Consider the following 20,036-nt stretch of genomic DNA (forward strand, 5'->3'; position numbering starts at 1 on the left):
CTTGCGAATTTCACACCTGCGTCGAAGAGTGCTCCGTCCCTGGGGGGGGGGAGGGGGGAATGGTCCCCTTGGCAACGGGACGGCCGCGCTGTCATTGGAGGACACGTGACGGGCTGCGGTTCTTTGTTCTGGCTCGCGCGGGGATGTTGAGGGAATGACGTAATGCGGGAGCACCTAATTTGAAGGGAGGGCGGGGAGTGAGAGAGAGAGGAAAGGGCACCGATTGCTGCTGCAGCTTCGGCTCTCACTCTCACTGGGAGCCAGAGAGTTTGCTTCAGTCTCTGCTGGAGGAAAATAGTAAGAGATTAAAAATGCCACATCCTGTGACTCTTTACGGACCGTCACCCTGGGGCTTTAGATTAGTAGGAGGCAAGGACTATAGTCAGCCCTTAACAATCTCGCGGGTAAGCAACAAGTCTCTCCGGGAGGAGCGCATTGGAACTTTTCTCTTTCATTTCACTTGAAACAATTAATGGAGTGTTAGCTTGTTATCATTTTTTTTATTTCATGCATTTAAAATTATTGTAACACGTGAAAGAAAGAGAATGGGAAACCTGATCAAAATCTGCAGAAGTGTTATTTGCATCAAAGTTGTTCAAATTCTTTGTGGTACAAGTAGTCAGAAATAAATCCGGAATTACTGTGTTTTTTAAAAAAATCTATTTGATTTGAGGATGAAGTGAAAGTGTTTCCCCTCAATCTGCGAGTGCCCATCATTGTGCTTTGTAATCGTGTCCTTTAATAAAAAGGTGCTGCCCAGTGGGAACTCCTCGCTCGGTTGCAAGCGGCTGTAGACCGATCCCGGTGCGCTGACTCGGCGCTCGTCTTTTCTAATGGTCACACACCGTGTGTTCGCTGTTGGATGTTGCCGCGGGCTCTGGTCCTTAATTTGAGCTCTTTTACCGCCAGCATGTAGGTTTAATTAAACAATCACACCTAGAATTATCTTGAGGACATAACGGATGGTTGGTCAATTCACCATAAGTGAACTTTGATGTACTAGAGTCCAGCTTGATTTCTGGCGATTTTGCTGGTGAAATGAAAACTGGTTAGAAATGCTGACGGGAGTTTCTCGAATGGTTTATCGAGATAATGTAACAAATAGACATAGACTAAGAAGGTTCAATCTCTATAACTACCGAGTTAGTTGATGGTAACTGCAATCATACCCAGCAGGAAGGCAACGACTTGAATAGTGGAAGACCATCAAGATTTTTTTTAATGAAACCATTATTGTATTTCTTTAATTGTGAATGCACTATTTGTGTGAAGGGGAAACATTTTGCAAGACGTTATGGATAGGATGGTTTAGTTGAAGTCATCGTTATAAAATAATGTAGTGTACTGCTGCACCATAAATGAAATAGAGGATATCATGCAGACCTGTGGGGTATATATGATTTATAAATATCTAGTGGTGTTACCCATAACTCATTCTCACTTAATCACTGGTGAGTTATAGTTCAGCAACACTAATGAGTTATAAATCACTGGCTTTCATCATGTATTCTGTTTATATTGTATGTTAAAATCAATTAAATGAAATCTATTGTGGGTAAAAAGTTTTTAAAGTAAGTGGGTTTTCATGGTGCATATTGGTTTGGTTCCAGTTTAGCTGAAGGCAGTTTGCTAATTGTGATGGTTTCCTGTATGTGCTAACTGTAACAATTATAAATACATTTATAAAAGAAAGACTTTATAATTTTGTTATATCTAATGCTCAAGCAAAGTCTTCACATTAAGTCTGTTGTGTTACAGGTTTTGGTCAAATTGATTTTTCAAAGTTTTAAAAAGTTCTATTAATTAGGATATGGTGTCATGACAATGAGTTATGAAAAACTTTGAAAATGGCATCAGGTGTGCATGGACATCCATTAATATCCAGAGTCAATTCATCCAATGGGCTGAGTCCAAATATCATTAATCAAATTGCATCATTAAAGCACTGCACCTACTTCCCTTACCTAGAGAGATGTGAGCAGATCAAAAGCTTGCTCTGGTGTTGGTACTGGGTACAGAAATCCAAAAAAGTTTGGTCAATCTGCACTCTACTGATATGTGTGTCAATCCAGAGTGAAATGCAAGGCCAGATGAGAGTATTTGTACAGTTAAAACAAAATACCAAACTACATTGGTTTTCATCAATCCCTTTATATTGAGATTTAAATATACTGTCTTCTATACTCTGCCTAGCTTAGTGTAACAGGACAAAACTGATGAGATCACACATTGCCTTAAACTGAAACTTTTTTCTATCTAAATAATGCAATTATTTATATGCTGTATTTTGATTGCTCCATGGTTCACAAGTTTTCATTAAATCCCCTCACCAGTTCCATAACCTGAACTATATTTTAAATTAAACATTTTTGTGTCTGTTGTGCATAAATTTTTAACAATGGACTGACACAAAGGGAGATTTGTTACTCTTTGAAAGTGGATGCTCTCTGGAAAGAACTAGTAACCTTATTTATAAAATACTAGTGTGCTACTTTATTTTCTGTCTCAATAATAGCACTCATGTATATCTCATAACTTTTACCAGTATTTTTAATTGTAAAACTGTATATCTTATACTACTTAGATGTCTGATATAATTACCAACTTGGGAATAGAGGGATACAAGAAACAACAACTTGAATTTACATAGCACCTTTTTAATGTAGGAAAATGTCCCAAGGTACACCAGACAAAAATGGGAGCGGTTACAGAGATATGAAGAGATTTGAACAAAAGAATGAAAATTATAAATTTGGGAGGTATTGGTCCACTGGGAGCTAATGTAGGTCAGTGAGCATTGGAGTGATGGGTGAGTGGGACTTGGTGTGGGCAGTAGAGATTTGGATGAGCTGATGTTTATGGGAGGCCAGCCAGATGAGCCTGAAGGTGACAAAGGCATGGATGAGGGTTTTGGCAGCCGGTGGGTTGAAATAGATGCAGAGATGGGTGATGTTATGGAGCTGGAAGTAGGCAGTCTTTGTGATGGAGAGGAAATGGGGTGGGAACTTCAGATCACGTTAATTAGGATGCTGAAGTTGTGAACAATTGGCTTCAACCTGAGACAGTAGCCGGGGATGGGAATGGAATTGGAGGTGAGGGTACAGAGTTTGTGGGGGCAAAGTTGATGGCTTTGTCTGCCCAATATTTAACTGGAGGATAACATCAGGAAGCACTAAACCTATGAAATGCTTCTTGGCAACATCAAATGGTGAATTATTTTCTGTGTCTCCTTGCTGTTAAGTTGTTGATGTTTATTTTGAATTTAAAGCAGAATTTTGCTCCCTGATCAAATGGCAATGATTGTGGCACAGTACTTTCCTTCATTGAGTAAAAATTGCTTACCTCTTAAACTAAGTCTACCTGTGAAGCAGTACATTTATGCTATATTAGTACAAAATGATCTGAATCTTCTTTGTGGCAAACTCAGCAGGTACATTAAGCTGATAACATAATATCATCCAGTGCACAGACAGAATTTGGACATTTAAAAATCTTGGGAGAAAATGTTCAGGTTATTCTGTTGAGTGATTGGAGTGAGGGTGAAAGACTAAAGTATAAAATTCAGTTATCCTTTTTTATTTCTAAACTTAATAGCCCACTTTTTATAGTGGTAAAAAGATGAATCCAATTTCCATTGTTGTAAATGAGACTCATTCAAGTATCATTTTGGTGTCATTTACATCCCGACCAATACAAATAAGTAGCAGACTAATAACCCTGTCTTCAACAGAACATTTATTTCCTCTGCAGTGGCACACAAAATTTAAAATGTTGGTGCATGTTTGATGTGCACACATTTTGTTTAAGGATTAGTGTGGTTATTCTGTGGAGCTTTTGAGGTTATGCAGAGGCTGTACATGCACTGGTCAGGCCACACTTGAGTACTGCATGCTAGATGCAACGCTACAAAAGGGATATACAAGCATTGAAGACTGTGTAGAAAAGAGGAACAAGAATGATTCCAGATGTAATGGATGACCTATAAGGAAAAGCTAAAACAAACTCAATCTACACAGTTTAGAGCAAAGAAGGGGAAGGGTAGTGGTTGTTAATGTATGTAAATAATTAAATAGCTTAATTAAGGTAAAATCTTGGACTCACTTTTAAAATTAAGCAAAATAATAGGATCAGAGTTATATGTATAAATTAGTGAAAGTGTTCTAGATTAGAAAGCAGAATTAATGTCTTCACACATGGTGATGAATGTCTGGAATAATTTGATAGGCAATAAGTAGACACGTAGATATTTCTGGCCATTTGGACATTGTTAGTTGCTCCGCTAAGAGGTTAGAATAGAGGGGTGATCTTTAATGGGCTAAATGGCCTTTTCTCATCTTTGACTTTTGAGCTCGCTGCACTAGGTCTACCCAAAATCTTTGGAATCGCCACAGCTTGCATAATCTAACTTTTTAAACTCCATAATCTTAAAAAAAGAATTCTGCATGGATTTTAAAAAAAATAGTTCTATTGAATTAAAATAATAGACAATGTTGTGATTAAAATTAAACACAGAAGCTAGAAATGCTGATCAGCTTGGCATTAAACCCAAAGGTTTATAAATTGTTAGCATATTCTTAATCTTGCACTGACAGATACTGAGGTCACCTATTCATATCTGTACTTTTGTTAAATCCTAGATATGTTTTTTCTGTTAACTGATTTCAAGAATGGAGGGGTGACTTTGAAATGTGTGATCTTTTTAACTTGTATTTTTTTTTAAACTGGGTTTTATGGTGAAGTGATATTTAGCCAAATCTTACAAAACATGTGATTTCCTGCTAGTACTTGCCTTGTGTGGTTAAAGTCATCTCACATTTAAAGAAGCTATTAAAGCAGACTGACCTGAACCAGTTACAGCACTACTTTAAGCAGCGTGCACAGTACTTAATGGCGGGACAACAAATGCTTGAACAAAATAGCTTTTATGTTACACATAAACCAATGGTAAAAGGTGGCAGCGTAAATCCTTAGTAATTAATTTTATGCAATTGAAATGAGACTAGGCATTAGGTAGAACAAGTCCAAACTGTTGAGATTTCTGTCCAATTAAATAGGTTGTTGGACTTTCTCTGAGGTTCAGAGGTCAGAATTCCACAGATGGTGTTCTTACGTTCAGTTATTTGATAGCTGCTCTGTCTACATGATGTACGTAGAACAGTATTCACTACAAAGAGTCCACAGTCATCCTTTAAAAATCTATCAATTCAAATTTTTGTTGTGGCTTTTTGTGACCAAATCACACTGATACCTTGTTTGTCAAATTTAATCTCAGTATGCAAACACACAATATTCAATCAACAGATGTGTTTTCATTACCAGCTTTCACTGTTAGGGTAGACGATTTGTCATGTACATGGGGATTTTTTAAAAAAGATTTTATCATTGAGAATTGCTGACCGTGTGGTGATGTCAGAATATTGAGGTATAGATGTCATGGGAAGGTCAAAGTAGGTATTCCGTATTTCCCTTCAAATCAACCTAGCATGAAAACTACCTTCAGGAGAGTGATTTTGGAATAGGCATTGTGCTGCCACCTGTAGGTCAGTATTTCAGTAGACATTGGTTTTGGTCAGCCTTCCAATTGATCATTAAAAAATTATACAAATTCTCATCTTTTGACTTGGGTTGTAAAGCAGGAGATTTGTATTATGCTGGTGTAAATGTCTGAAGCTAATTGTCTGGAAATGTACTGTATAAATTGTATTAGAATAGGTAAAGCAGACTATGCTCGTGAGTGTGATCTGACGTTTAAGTATGAAAGGGGTAAAGATCTGTGTGTTGGTCAAAGATTCACTTGATAGCAAAATAGCATTTCTGGGTGTGTTTGTGAAGTTATTGAAGAAAACTAATCATTAGCTTTTCAAATTGGAATTTCAGTTCTGAAATTTGTATGCAGTGTCTCTGCTTAAAAAATATAGCAGGCACAAAATAGGCCTGAATTTTCTTGTGAAATAGAACAGGAACTCACAAAATGAGTGGTCCTTTCGTATCCCACCTTTTGGGAGCTGTATAGAAAGTATTAAAATGGGATTTCTTCAAATTGGTAAGGAAGCTGTTTTAAAAAGTAAACATATTATTCTAAGCTGTAAAATGAGAGAATATCTTCAAGAATTCAAAATTGCAATTAGTGTAGTGAAATTTCACACCTTATTCACAATGGGGGAACCTAGAGAGAGAGAGGAAAAGTTTGTTGTTACCTTCCTGCTGCCATGCTAGCTGACATAGCACTGGAATTACCCTAACCAAAGTCATGAACGACATTCACTGTGACTATGCTGCATTATCCTTCCTTGACCTCATTGCATTCTTTGACATGAACGACCAAACCATCAAGAAATGTATATTTACCTCGGAAGGGGTATGGCGCAGATTTACCAGAATTATATTGACTGAAATGGTTAAAGGACAGGTTGCATAAACTTAATTTATATTGCCTGGGGTACAACAGGTTGAAGGGTGATCTAATGGAGGTACTTAAAATGATTATGGGATTTCATAGGGTACATACAGAGAAACTATTTCCTTTAGCAATGGAATCCAGAACAATGGGCATAATAAAATTAGACCTAGGATTTTTTTTAGAAGTGAAATCAGGAAGCACCTTTTCACACACCGTAGTGCAAATCTAGAACTCTCCTCAAAACACTGGATGCTGGGTCAGTTGAAATTTTCAAGACTGAAATCTTGATTAGATTTTTTGTTAGTTAAGGCTATTAAAGGATATGGAACAAAGGCAGGTGAATGGAGTTGAGGTACAGATCAGCCATGGTCTAATAGAATGGCAGAACAGACTTGTGGGGCTGAATGACCTACCCCTGTACCTATGGCATTTTAGATTACATAATCTTGATGTCTAAATTAGGCAGCCTATCAATATTAGTAATTTTAAAAACTGGTGCACTGATCTGGACTTAGTAAGTTGATGGAATATAATATTTACTAAGTATATTTTAAAATTTATAGGGACATTACTTTATTAATACAGCAACATTTTTTTATGTCTTAAGTCCTTGAATCCAATATTGGATTCTGTAAAATCAAACATGAATTTTTATAAATGGGTTTATCATTTTGTTAGAGTGTACTGCAATTAATTAAAATTGTACCATGTGGTATGGTACTGACTCACACAAACCAGACGCTTGAGGTTTAATCCTCGGTTAATGATGACTTGGCTAATTTCAGGATTGCAGTGGAGTGCTACAACTGGAGTAGGGAGGAGTGATGGTTGGGCAGGATTCCTACTACTGATCACTGTTCAGTGAACTCTGCTGGAAAGTTTGCGTGTCGACTTTTTGGATGAGAATAGGATTAGGCTCAACTACAACCAACACTCGCTATCAAGGTTTCTATAATCGGCTCCTTGAATGAGGTAATAGAAAGCAACTGGTACTCATGGAACCAACTCTAGCATAAGTCAATACTTTCAGAAGACTGAGCAGAAAATTGGACTAGGACAAAAATTGTAGAATTCTGCAGCTTTACCCACCTGAAGATTTCTTTTTGCATTTCTACACTGGAAGTTACCCAAACATTTTCCATTTATTTTTCCCTATATGTACATTCAAATAAGAAAAATTGTTCTAGGAAGCCATGAAGTGAGACTCTGGGTTATGTCTGAATTTGTCCTACACGTTGTGTTCTCAGTCTAAGCTGGTCAATCTTGGGGAGGCACAATGCAGAGGATAGCGACTTCCCCGCAAGGAGAGAATGTTCTAGAGCCAGTCGCCCTGGCTTTGCTTGTGTACAGCTCCTACTAGTGAATCCTGAAGTGTAATTTGGTAGAAGCCTGAGAGTAGCTGTATAGGCCATCCCCTTATCCAAAAAAGGGAATCTATGTCTATGGGAAGACTTGGGTCAAATTATAAATAAATAGATTTTCTTTCTAAGCCTTTACATGTTCTGTAAGTTTGAATTGATAAAAGATACGTCAATATTACCTAGCTTCTGATTGGAGGAAATCAGGCAGAATTTCTGTGCCAATCTGCTTCCCAGCATCCCATGCTGGAAGTAGTAAGTATAAATGGAACTGTAAATCAGCGGGAGATGTTACGTTTAGGAGAAGCAGAGTAAGAGAAAAAACTCACTAAGCAGTTAAAAGCATGGAGCGAGAAGGGAAGAGACTGCTGATTCAGATACCTCAAAAATATTGAATTCTGGAATTTTCCAGCATCAGGTATATACATGAAGCTGGAATTTTATGACATCTGGTGCATACATGAGGAAAACTATGGCAACAACCATGTAAACATAAGCAGCCACCCTCTGTTGGTAAGTTCTGAACCTCTACTCTTCTCACCCAGTCTTTCAATATTGTAAAGCAATTCTTAATTTTTCATGACTACACAGCAAAAACAGCCACTTTCTGCTGGCTGTGCATTATTCAGTAAACTAGTCAACAGCAAATATAAAACAGAAAATGCTGTAAACAGTCAGCAGGTCAGGCAGTATTTGTGGAGAGAGAAACAGAGTTAGCAGCCCAGATTTTGCTGGATTGGGACATCTCACAGCTTGTTCCATTGATCACACTTTTTCCCTCATCCTTCAACTTGAAAAATTTTTGCTCTGCAAGTTGCTGGAAGTGTGAGTGGATAACAGGCCACTAAAATTTTAAAAATCTTTTAACAATTTACTACCTGTAGGAATGAGACTCCATAGTTTAAATTGTTCCCTTTCTGGGCTGGAGAGGTTGAGCAGCATTGCAGCAACATAAATCTCATTTAAAAAGGTATTTATGCAGTTAAGTAGCAGCCCTAACTTTCTGCAGCGAGTTTAATTGGCAATGAATGCACAAATGCAGCAATTTCATGAAACTTGCGGGGGAGATTGAGGGCAAGCTGCTATTTTTGCGAGGCCTACGACTTCTGGGTTTTGGAACACGTGAGGGCCTCTCCAAAGAATGCTCCACCCCTCGGCCATCTGGAGAGGAGGCGGCATTTCGGGTACTGGTTTGGGGGGGGGGGTAAGCGTGGGCAATAGGTGTGACAGCAGGTTGGTGAACATACGTGGTGTGTTGTAAGGCCACGGATAAGGTGGCAGACGTGCTGGCATCCAAAGTCTATACGGCCATGGTCATGGCCTGCATAGACTCATTTGAGAGCCGTGCTTGAAGCTCCAGGGAGGCGGCCGCTCTCTCCTTGGCAGATATTCTTCCGTTTACCCGCGACGTAACCCACTAATGTTGGACTCCTCCATCCTCTCCGCGATTGTAGAGATTGTGTGTTGCACGATTTCCAGTACCTCGCAAAGGTGCAGCTGTACCTCAATCATTCTCCTTCTGAACGATGGCCCCCGAAGATCAGCAAATGTCCAGCTGAGCAGAGCTTAGAGAGTGTGCTCTCCGTTGCGAACTCAACACACTCTCTGCCACCAGTATCTGCTCGTGCTCACTTGTGAGTTGAGTCACCAGGTGACAACCCAACTAACTGTCTAACAGGACCCACCGAAGTGCCAGTATCTGCGCTGATGCATAGCTGTATGTCCTGTGACGGTGCACCCTCAGAAGGAACGAGGTCCTCTGAGGAATCTATATCATCCATATCACCGCATTATTCTACGCGTGAAAGCCCTGGAATACAACAAAAAACGATATGAATTAGTCATGGCAAAGTAACAATCTTGCCAATCACCATACTCAGGTTTTTCATAGTTCAGTTAATTAAATAGTCGTCGTGAGTGAAAGATGTTAAAGTTCTGTCACCAGCCATCTGCGGGTTCCCAGTCTCCATCTCCGATGGATAGGGATGCAGCTGTCCCACTTATCTCCGTGGCTGCCTCCTCTGCATCTGTGAACTGGACTATTTGTGGCGGTCCACCTCCAGTCCTCATCCTCTCCCTTGCGTTTTGCGCTTTCTTCTCCTACAAGGGGTGAAAGAACAGAACTGTGAGTGACTGAAGGTGACATATTCACACAATGGATGCAGTGCATTGGGTGAGACCGACTATCATACAGATGCATCACATTGCAACACGATTGGGGTGAGTGGCAGTGGTAAGTACATAAGTGGGGAGGTGAGCAAGTGCATAGAAAGTGAAGGATGATTGCTGCTGAAACTTAAGTGGGTGTGAGGGGTGATGTGATGGAGTAGGCTTGCCAAGACAGGGTGAGGTGGGGGGGGGGGTGGTGGTGTTCACCACAGGATATGGGTGAATCAGCAAATGTACTCACCTTTTCCTGACCTGTTTAGGTCATTAAAGCTCCTGCACTGCAGTCAAGACATGGGCATCATGCTCCTGCTGCTCACTTCTTCTGCCACCTCCAGCCATGCCTTCGTGGTGGCAGAACCTGGTTTCTTTCTCCATCACTTGGCTAAATGACTTCCCTCCTGGTTCTCACTGCACCCAGCAGTACTTCAAGTGAAGCATCCGAGAACCTGGGTACTGCCTTTGCTCTACGTGAATCCATGGCTTTGCTTCCTGCTTCCTCCTTCCTCCTCCCAAATCCATTTTTGCATTGGCCCTTTAAATAGTGGACTTCAGATCACGTCATGCGGGTGTGCAGTACGCCCACTGTACAGCTTGGAGACGCGAATCCCGGCAGCAAAATTAATTGATTTCAATTGAGTTGCGATCGCAGATTCCAACGCGTTCACTTCACTTCGGGGTTTTCCACACGAAATTCTACACACCCGCTCTCTTCCCGGCTCCAAGTAAAAATCAAGCCCCATGTTTCTCCCAACTTTATCACCTGAGGGCAGATGGTGAACTAATTAATAAATAAAATGTTTTAACTATATACTGCCCTTCCAGCAGACAGTCTAATTCTGCTTTCTTTATATTTAGGTTAACAAATATGTTTCCTGTAGCATTCTTCAGCAAAATCTGATTTTCGTACCCTAGAAATCTAAGTAACTTGATGTGCTTTGCGTACAAGCTTGCTGTACCAGTTCTGATGTAAAAGTTCAGTCTGTTTAACCAGCCATTGCCAGGCTTACTACAGTTTAAAAGTAGCATTTAAACTAAACTCTGACAAAACCAGAGCAGGTTACTTAAGTATTTAAAAAGAACTGATGAACTTTCTGCTCTGAGTTGAGGAATGTGAATGCAGATTAACCGAATATTTTGTTCACTTTGGACTGTTCATTAGTTTTATAATTTTTATTGATTTGACCTATGCTGGAATAATGTAACCTCACTCTGGCCTTGAAAGAGCACCCTTTAAGCAATCTTGGCTGATTCACTGCTGGGTTTGAAAGGAATGCTGTGCCATCCAAATTCACTAATTTACTTCAAACAGGAGATCCATCTATAGGTCTTTTTAGAAAATAAAATTATTCCAAGGAATTGTAATTAAAGTTCATTTAAAGATTTGTTTTAAACTGTGTGATGGCCCATTCTGGCTTGGGGGAGAGTGAGGGAGCCATTCACATAGGATGCTTCAGTGCTCAATCAGCTGCCTCAGACTTTGTCTTTGTAATTCCCCAAATAAACTACTGGCTGCTTGAGTTTAAAAATTGTAATCAACAGAAATAGAAAAAATGTAGGGTCGTTCACAATTCTGGTAAGGACAGTATGGTGACACAGCGTGTAGAACTTCCAATGGCTTGTAGCACACAATGGCTGGACACTTGCTTGTTTCCACTGTTTCTCATCTATTCAGTTAACATTCTCAAACCATACTATTGTGCCAAGGCCACGCTTATCTTGAAGGAGGGATAATCGGTAAGAAGGATCATTCTGAACCAGAATTGTGCAATTCCTACTGCCAATGATAAAATGATATTGGTGGCAAACAGCTTTTTCTGGCACTGCAAGATATTCTGCCCCCAAAATTCTTGGGCCTGGGAGGGTGCCAATATTTGCTGGCAGGGTGAGAGATTTGGAATTTGGCAAGAAAGCTGTTGGGTTTCTATTTCTCTTCCCCATGATCCAAAATCTTGACTGGAGGGCTTGGTGTTTTGTGTCTGCCCCCTTTGTGTTCTGAAGAAGGCAGGAATGGTGGGATGATGTCGCCCACCAGATATTCCATTGGTTCTGTGATTCTTGAAACCCATGGAAAGTTTGCTTGCATGATGCAGTCTTACATGCTAGCTGAACACAGAAGCTGGGGCTTTTCCTAATCAATTGCATTGTTGCCACTTTCTCACCAGCAATCAGTGTATTTAATTAGGGAGGGGGGCATTTTTGGTCAAAACACCCCCCTTCCCCCCCAAAACAGTGTGGAGCAATGCTGCTCTGAAAGTCCTGGCCCTTGCTGGGTGGATACGCAAGAAGCATCGTACACAGTATGGACACCCAGTCCCAGGATTTGGTTGCCGGGGTGGATAGGTTGTTGGAAGTCCTGCCCAAGGGTGGAGTGGGGCTTGAAGAATTTCAGCCCACCCTCTTTTTAAAAAGTGGCACAGCTAGCTACCCTGATGGCTCAATGGGGAAAGAACCACCTGTGTTGTTGTGTGTGCTACTAATCCATACAGAAAAGGAAAGTGCCTGGTCTGTAACGTTAGTCTATCTAGGCTGGAGTAGTGGTTGGAGAAGGGAGGGGAAAATTGGCCTTGGCTCCTGCTGTCCTTGTTAGATGTACTTTTTTTGAGGATAAATTTGGGCTTGATTCTGATGCTCTTCCCTCTCCCTTCCTCTATAATTGCATGTTCACTGACCAGGCTCATACACAAAGATTAGTACTTAAGGGGGCATGTCAGAGCACCTGTGGTGCTACCTTCAAGAAACAGCAGGTGAGAAGGACAATTCAAGTAGGGAAAAGAGGGGACAAAGTGTGCGTGTGTTTGTTCTTTCAAGAAAAATATTGGATGATGATACGTCCTCCTTAAATAGCTTTTGACACAAGTTTGGCATTGCACCATGTGTGTTTTCAATCTTTGGACCTACCCTAAAATTAAGAAGCAAATATTCTGTGTGTGCTATGTCTTTTCTTCCAGGCCTGCAAATTGATAGGCGTTTTGTTCTTTTGGCTGAAGTATAGGATTTTTCTGCTGAAATTTGCAATTAGTAAGTGTCTGGATCAGAACACTGACTGCAGCTGAAGTTTCCCATAAGTGGTTGCAGTTAGCACATTGGTGTGGAATTAGTCATATAAATTGTACAGCTGCATAAATCACTAGAGAACAGCTATGGCATGACTTATTCAGAAGTATGATCCTCTCTAGGATTTCAGGAGAGAGAACTCAAACCTAAGCAGCTTTTCACAAAATGAATTCTAACAAGTGTTCTTCATTCTTGTAGTGAAAACAAAGTTGTTTTTGTTTCTATAAATTACAATAGAAGTTTAACATAGCACTTTTAAATTGCCTGGATCTAATCATCTGTGAAGTAATGGTTCTTTTTTATTACAATTTCTAGTTCTTTTTTCTAACTTTTCTCTTTCCAAATAAAGTAAGGTCAGGCTATTTGCAGAGGTCAACTTGTGCACAGACATATGTGGTCTTTATGCATGTCAGTGGCAAGGCACTCAAGCTGCGTTAGTGGCCCTTAAATGTAGACAAACTGAGCTTATGATCTAAAACCTGCCTCTCTGAATTTTACTAGACACTTTTTGTTACCCCACAAATTTAATGACCAGGTTTAAATTTAACAAAACATTGCCTGCTATGCAATCCCTTGCATTAAAGTGGCTGCATCACTTTAAAATGAATCTGACCCCCAGAAGTTCTGAGATGCACAAATCCTGCTATGCCTGACTCGTGTCTGCTCCACAGAGGCTGGAAATTCTATCCTAATGTATCAGTACAATTGTCTCAATTCTTGTATTTATTTGCTACCTTCATCCCTTTTTTCTCATGTAGGTAATGATTTGTGCTGCTACTTAGTATCTTTGTCCAAGTGGCCATATTTTCTTGATCAAGTCTAGGCAGTAGGTTATTTGACTGTAGTGAAAATGCTGTTTTTTTTCCCCCCATCCTAGCCTGGGATACTGAAGCAAATTATGGTATCCATACTGAGATTAGCTATTTCAGCAAAGACTAAGGATCCAACATGGGGCTTTCCTGGTCTGTATAGCTCTACTGTACCTTGCAGTGCATTCCTTGTGCATGTGTTTTTACATCCTCTAAATAATGGCATGTGATTTATAAACCACGTGTGAGTTCGAGGACTTTTCTATGGAAATCCCCAAGTATATAAATCACTGCATAAAAATAATTCATTGTGTAAACCACTTTGAGATGTTTTAACATGATGTAATATATAAATGCAGTTATTAATGAGATTCATTATTGTCATCAGTAATGTTCAATATTGTGACTGTCATATATAAATATATATTTGATAACATTTTAAAATATTACATGAACTGTATATAATTGAATTGGGTTTCCTCCTTATTCCTCTTTTCACCGCTGAGTGGAAGGTCAATCAATGAAAGTGAATTCATACCCTTCAAGACATCGGTCAACTCCTCAGTTTAGTACATAAATTATTTAAACAGTGAATGTTGCTCTCCTTGCTTTAAATGCGTTGTTTTGTAATGTTATGAGTGATGATAGGGGAACACTTTATTTTGAGTAGCTTCCCTTAGTTTGGATTTATAGGGTTGTATTCCAATCTTTGAGCCGCACTTCCTTTTTGAATATGGCTCCCCACTGGGAGTTTGAAATCGGTGAATTTATCTTTGTGTCAGGCTGGCCATTTTGTGCCAACTTAGGGATGGGGAAAGAGGTGGGAGTTGTTTTCAAGTCACTGGCCCCTAAGAAATGCTACTTACCTGGTATCATGCCTGCATTCTACTTCAGCTCATTTGCATACTTACTAGCATTAGTGCAGCACAATTCAGCCACCTGCATCCTACCCTATTCTAATTTGTACTTCTGTATCAACTATATCTTTGCTAACTGTCATTGATATATTGGAAATAGGGAGCCAATTTCAAAATTCTTGCTCTCATCTACAATTCCCTCCATGGCCTTGCTCTTCTCAGCTTTGCAACCTCCATCAACCCTAATTCAGCATGCAACTTCCATTCTTCTGACTCAAGCTTCCCTTGGGGGGGGGGGGGGGGGTGGGTGTGTGTGTGTGTGTGTGTGTGTGTGTATGTGTGTTGGTCTACTATACTAACTAGAGTAGTCATTAACTGAACTGTCATGTAGGGCAGTGGTTATCTCCCTCTCCACCCGTTTTGTGCTTTAATTATGCACTTATCAGGACAATGCAAGACTCAGAATTACAGTTAAGTGCATTAAAGATGGTGGGAAATCAGTTGTACATTTAGAGTGTGTGTAACTTGGAAAATCTCTTTTATAACTGGATTGCAAGGTCTTGTTTAGAAGGTGACTGCAGGTAACCCTTTCATGATTTTTAAATTATTTTCAGCTTCAGTACAAATGGTAATATTGCTGGTGGGGAAGTACTCAACACCTCCACGAGGCATTTCAGGATATTTGGGGCTCTGGAAATGGTGAATTGCAGATTTAAGCATAGTGTTATGCCCTATTTCAAATTTACTGAGGCATTGTTATTTTGACATCATTTCATCAGGCATTCATAAACATACTATGATGTGATGTCTGTGTGTCACCAAAAGTATTTGATCTGCAGCATGAATTTTCCTGTTAGCTAATTAATTTATATGTAAATTGGCTTTCTTGAGCAAATTCTCCCAGATTGAAGCCCCTAAAATATCCCAAAAGGATTTGTCATTTTTTAAAGCTCAAATCGCAAGGAACTGCTGTTATTTTTAAATCTTTGTTGGATGCTTGGGGCAGAAACTTTCTGAATCACCAAGCTAATTGAAATTTTAGATCAATCTGCTTTAAATACTACACTCTTGTGAGTGAATACAAGCATCTTATGTATAAGATATAAGGATTTTTCTGTAGTTAGTTAATGTCAACTTTACATCACCTCTTAAGTCCTAAATAGTTAGGCTTTCTCAGATTCACACTATCCTTAATTTTTTTTTAAGAAACTGGTTCAAAACATTAGACTGTCTTCCCTAAAGTACTCACTACCTCTAGGCCAAATGTTTATTTTCAAAGATTCATTTCCTCTGGTTAAAGTTTGATTTGTTTGGATGGGTGAAAAGTTAATGTTGGAAAGTTTTTACAAAGGGAAAAAATCTCACTTGACAAGTAGTGAGTAAGCCTTTTGCAGTCCTGAAGTCATGGGTTCTGCTGTAGTAGGTATGCAGCAGTCTGACTGACAGTCAGCTTCTTGTACAGCAGACCCACAACAGTTCTTGCTGTTTCCAGCTATCCTGTTTGAACTATATTGTAATACAGTATATACTATTACAGGTCAGGGGAAAGCACTTTGGATTGAAAATATCCTTTCCCAGCCCCAGAAAATCTATAACAAAAAATATGTTTCCTGTCCTTCCATAAACTTGAGCTCATCCAAAACTCTGCTGCCCATATCCTAACACGGACCAAGTCCCGTTCACCCATCACCCCTGTGCTCACTGACCTACATTGGCTCGCAGTCCCGGAACGCCTTGATTTTAAAATTCTCATTCTTGTTTTCAAATCCCTCTGTGGCCTTGTCCCTTCCTATCTCTGTAACCTCCTCCAGCCCTACAACCCTCCGAGATCTCAGCGCTCCCCCAATTCTTGTCTCTTGCGCATCCCCCATTTTAATCGCTCCACTATTGGCGGCCGTGCCTTCAGCTGCCTAGGCCCTAAGCTCTGGAAATCCCCCCTCCGCCCCTCTACCTCTTTTTTTTAAAAACGGTCCTTAAAACCTACTTCTTCGACCAAGCTTTTGGTCACCTGTCCTAATATCTCCTTATGTGGCTCGGTGTCAGATTTTGTTTGATAATCGTTCCTGTGAAGCGCCCTGGGACGTTTTTCTACGGTAAAGGCACTATATAAATGCAAATTGTTGTTTGTTATTAAGACAGATATTCTCCATCTCCCTAATGTTAAGAAGCCTGCTGAAAACCCACTGTCAGGACTTCTGCACAGCAAAAATTTGCTCACATAATGTTTGTTGTACCAACTCCTGTTATGTTACTCCATGGTATTAGAAAATGTGCATACTATACCATGAGTTGCTATCGAGACGGAGACTATAACATCGTTTTAAAAAGAAATTGAATAAATATTTGGAAAGGATATGGGGGAAAGGGCAGAGAAATGGAATTAGAATAGATGGCTACATCTGAAGAGAGAGCTCCAGCATAAAGATGAATAGCCTCCTTTCAGCTGTAATTTCTATAAATCAGTGGGAATGGGCTTCTGTTCAAAATACCCAGTACCATTTTCCAGTGATCTCAATGTTTTAATAATGGTGCTGGATCTTGATCCAGAACAAAGAAAAGAGACATCAATTTTGTCTATACAAGTGGATGCATGCTTTTAAAAATGATTTTATCTACCAATTCGTCCCCGCCCCACCCCCCACTGAAGGTATTAACCTCTAGCTAGGCTATGATCACTGACTGTTGGTCACCCTCTGGAACCTTGCTCTAGTGCCCATTCTTCATGTATGAGCTATGACTATTAATGTTGGCAGGCTATCTCTTCACACTGGTATCACAGCTGAGCCAAGTCCTATTGTCACTCAATGTTTGTACATGTACACAGTCGTTGGATCATTATGGGGAGTTACAGCCAGGCCATTTCCTCATTTCTTCGCCCCCCCCCCCCCCCCACCTTGAACCCAGGGACACTAATACCAGCTGTAGCACTCTTGCTGTCTCTTGGCTAAGATCAGTTACCTCAGTAGAGACTATAAAGTATTCATAGTAGATGATCCTTGCTGTGCTAATACAGTATAGTAAAACATTATGTTTCTGTTTTTTAAGTTTTTGTAGGGCAACATATTGTGGTGTTTACCACAGAATGATGAGATGTAAGCTTGTACTCAGTGCAGTGAATTCCTGATCTTGACGGTGTTGTTAGAATGAGGCGCATCTGCTTCCCTCACATAGAAGAAAAATTTGGAGGGATATTACTTCAGGCTGTTCTTGTGTACCTCTTGTTTAATTACAGAATGGGACTACCTGAGGTCTGGGAGTTGCCATGATAGGTAGAGACGTGTGGTGCAGGGAGACATGAATAAGAGTCGGTGTACAAAATCGAAAAGAAAACCTTCAAATGCTGGAAATCTGAAATAAGAAAAAAAAATTGCTGGACATACACAGTAGATCAGTCAGCATTTGTAAAGAGAAAAGGCCAGGTATGATGTTTCAGATGTGTACCCTTCATCAGGGGAAAAAAAAAAGTGGAATGACATCTCCATGCAGAATTTTATGACCTGCAAATCTAAGGTTGTGACTTGGGCACCACAGGAATTTGCAGATTTTATTGGCCGCTGGTATCTGAATTAGAAATGGCACTCTTTTACACTTGAGTGACTAACACAGTAAATTTTAAGATTTGTTCAAAGTATGATTTATAGCGTAGCATCATACAGTGTATACAAGTCTACACTTTAGACAGTACTCAGTAAAAGGAATCTGTTAGAAGGAAACATACAATTTTCAAACTCCCGAATATAGTCATTCTTCATATTTTTTCCCCTTCTAGTCTAAACAGTGTGCTGGGTCTAGCCGCATGTCTCCAGAGAACATAATGTGCAGAATGTCATGTTCATCTGGTAAGCAGACCATAAAAAGAATGCATTTGTCATTCAAAGAAAACTGATCTGTGTCTTTTTTTTATTTTTAAATAACCCACATTTATACTCCATTGGCCCACATGTATGATTTATGAAGTTTATTCAGTTAGGATTTCAACAATGGATTACTGGACTGGGTCTAGGTTTGACCTCTGGCAACTAAAAGTAGAACTTGCTAGAGCAGTCCACTAGTAAAAGTATCTGGAGATTAAGGGACCACCCATAATTGTGAAAAAGTATGAAAGCTATTTCCTTACTTTCCCCCTCCAAAAAATGCACAGTCAAAAATAAAATAATGAAAATAGTGTATGTAGAACATAACCAGCTCCCTATTTTCTTCCTTTCTCTCTTCCCCTCTCTCTATTCTTTTAGACTTGTGAAAATAATTGTAATAGTTTTGTGTATATTATGTCAGAGTCTTACAAAGCCAAATTGATAAGGAAAGAAAGAACTTGGATTTATATAGCGCCTTTCACGGCCTCAGGATGTCCCAAAGCGCTTTACACCCAATGAAGTACTTTTGAAATGTAGTCACTGTTGTAATATAGGAAATGCGGCAGCCAATTTGCGCCTAGGAAGGTTCCACAAACAGCAATGTGATAATGACCAGATTATCTGTTTGTGATGTTGGTTGAAGGATAAATATTGGCCAGGACACTGGGGGAGAACTCCCCTGCTCTGCTCACAAGGAGTAGTTGAAGAGACTAGCATAGATGCATTTAAGGCAAAGTTTGATAAACACATGAGGGAGAAAGGTTTAGATGAAGTAAGGAGGGAAGAGGCTCATGTGGAGCATAAACACTGGCATGGACCTGTTGGGCCAAATGATCTGTTTCTGTGCTGTACATTCTATAATTCTTCAAAATAGTGCCATGGGATCTTTTACGTCCACCTGAGAGGGCAGACGGGGCCTCAGTTTAATGTCTCATCTGAAAGATGACAGTGCAGCACTCCCTCAATACTGCACTGGAGTGTCAGCCGAGATTATGTGCTCAGGTCTCTGGAGTGGGACTTGAACCCACGACCTTCTGACTCAAAGGCAAAAGTGCTACTCACAGTTGTTATACTGATGACACTCCATAATGACTGTGTAGTTATTTAATATAAAGTATATTTTTGTTTTAAAAATACATTTCAGTACATTTTTAAGCTTTGCACATGGCTTGTCCTTAGATTGTGGCGTCCTTTCATTCTGGGTAGCGTGTGTGCATTTTTATGAATGTTGACTTGCTCAACAGTGATTACACTTCAAAAGTATTTCATTGGCTGTAAAGTGCTTTGGGATGTGCTGAGGCTGTGAAAGGTTCCCTCTTTTTCTTTCACTGTTGTCACCTCCAATAAATTGGATTAAAATCCTACCAATTTTTTTTTACTAAAGCTTCAGGTTTGATCATCAAATTCTGAACTTCTTTCATTATTAGGATTGGTGTTTTTATTAAAGCATTTTAAAATTAATTCTTTTTTTCATGCAAGAAGAAAAATACTTTTTTAGGTCTTAGCTAGGTATGCCAAAACATGGTCTGGGATAT

General features: G+C 39.7%; 1 protein-coding gene across 1 annotated transcript in view; it reads left to right on the forward strand.

The window, feature by feature from the left end:
• The first annotated feature begins 200 nt into the window (after positions 1 to 200).
• LOC137332373 (PDZ and LIM domain protein 4-like) overlaps positions 201 to 20,036 on the forward strand; it is a 92,723-nt gene continuing 72,887 nt past the window's right edge. The window contains exon 1 of the mRNA XM_067996145.1: positions 201 to 404. Coding sequence (XP_067852246.1) covers positions 312 to 404 — 93 coding nt within the window. The 5' untranslated portion in view covers positions 201 to 311. The remainder of the gene's footprint in view (positions 405 to 20,036) is intronic.

This window comes from Heptranchias perlo, chromosome 14, assembly GCF_035084215.1.
Source record: "Heptranchias perlo isolate sHepPer1 chromosome 14, sHepPer1.hap1, whole genome shotgun sequence".
In the NCBI taxonomy this organism is placed as follows: Eukaryota; Metazoa; Chordata; class Chondrichthyes; order Hexanchiformes; family Hexanchidae; genus Heptranchias; species Heptranchias perlo.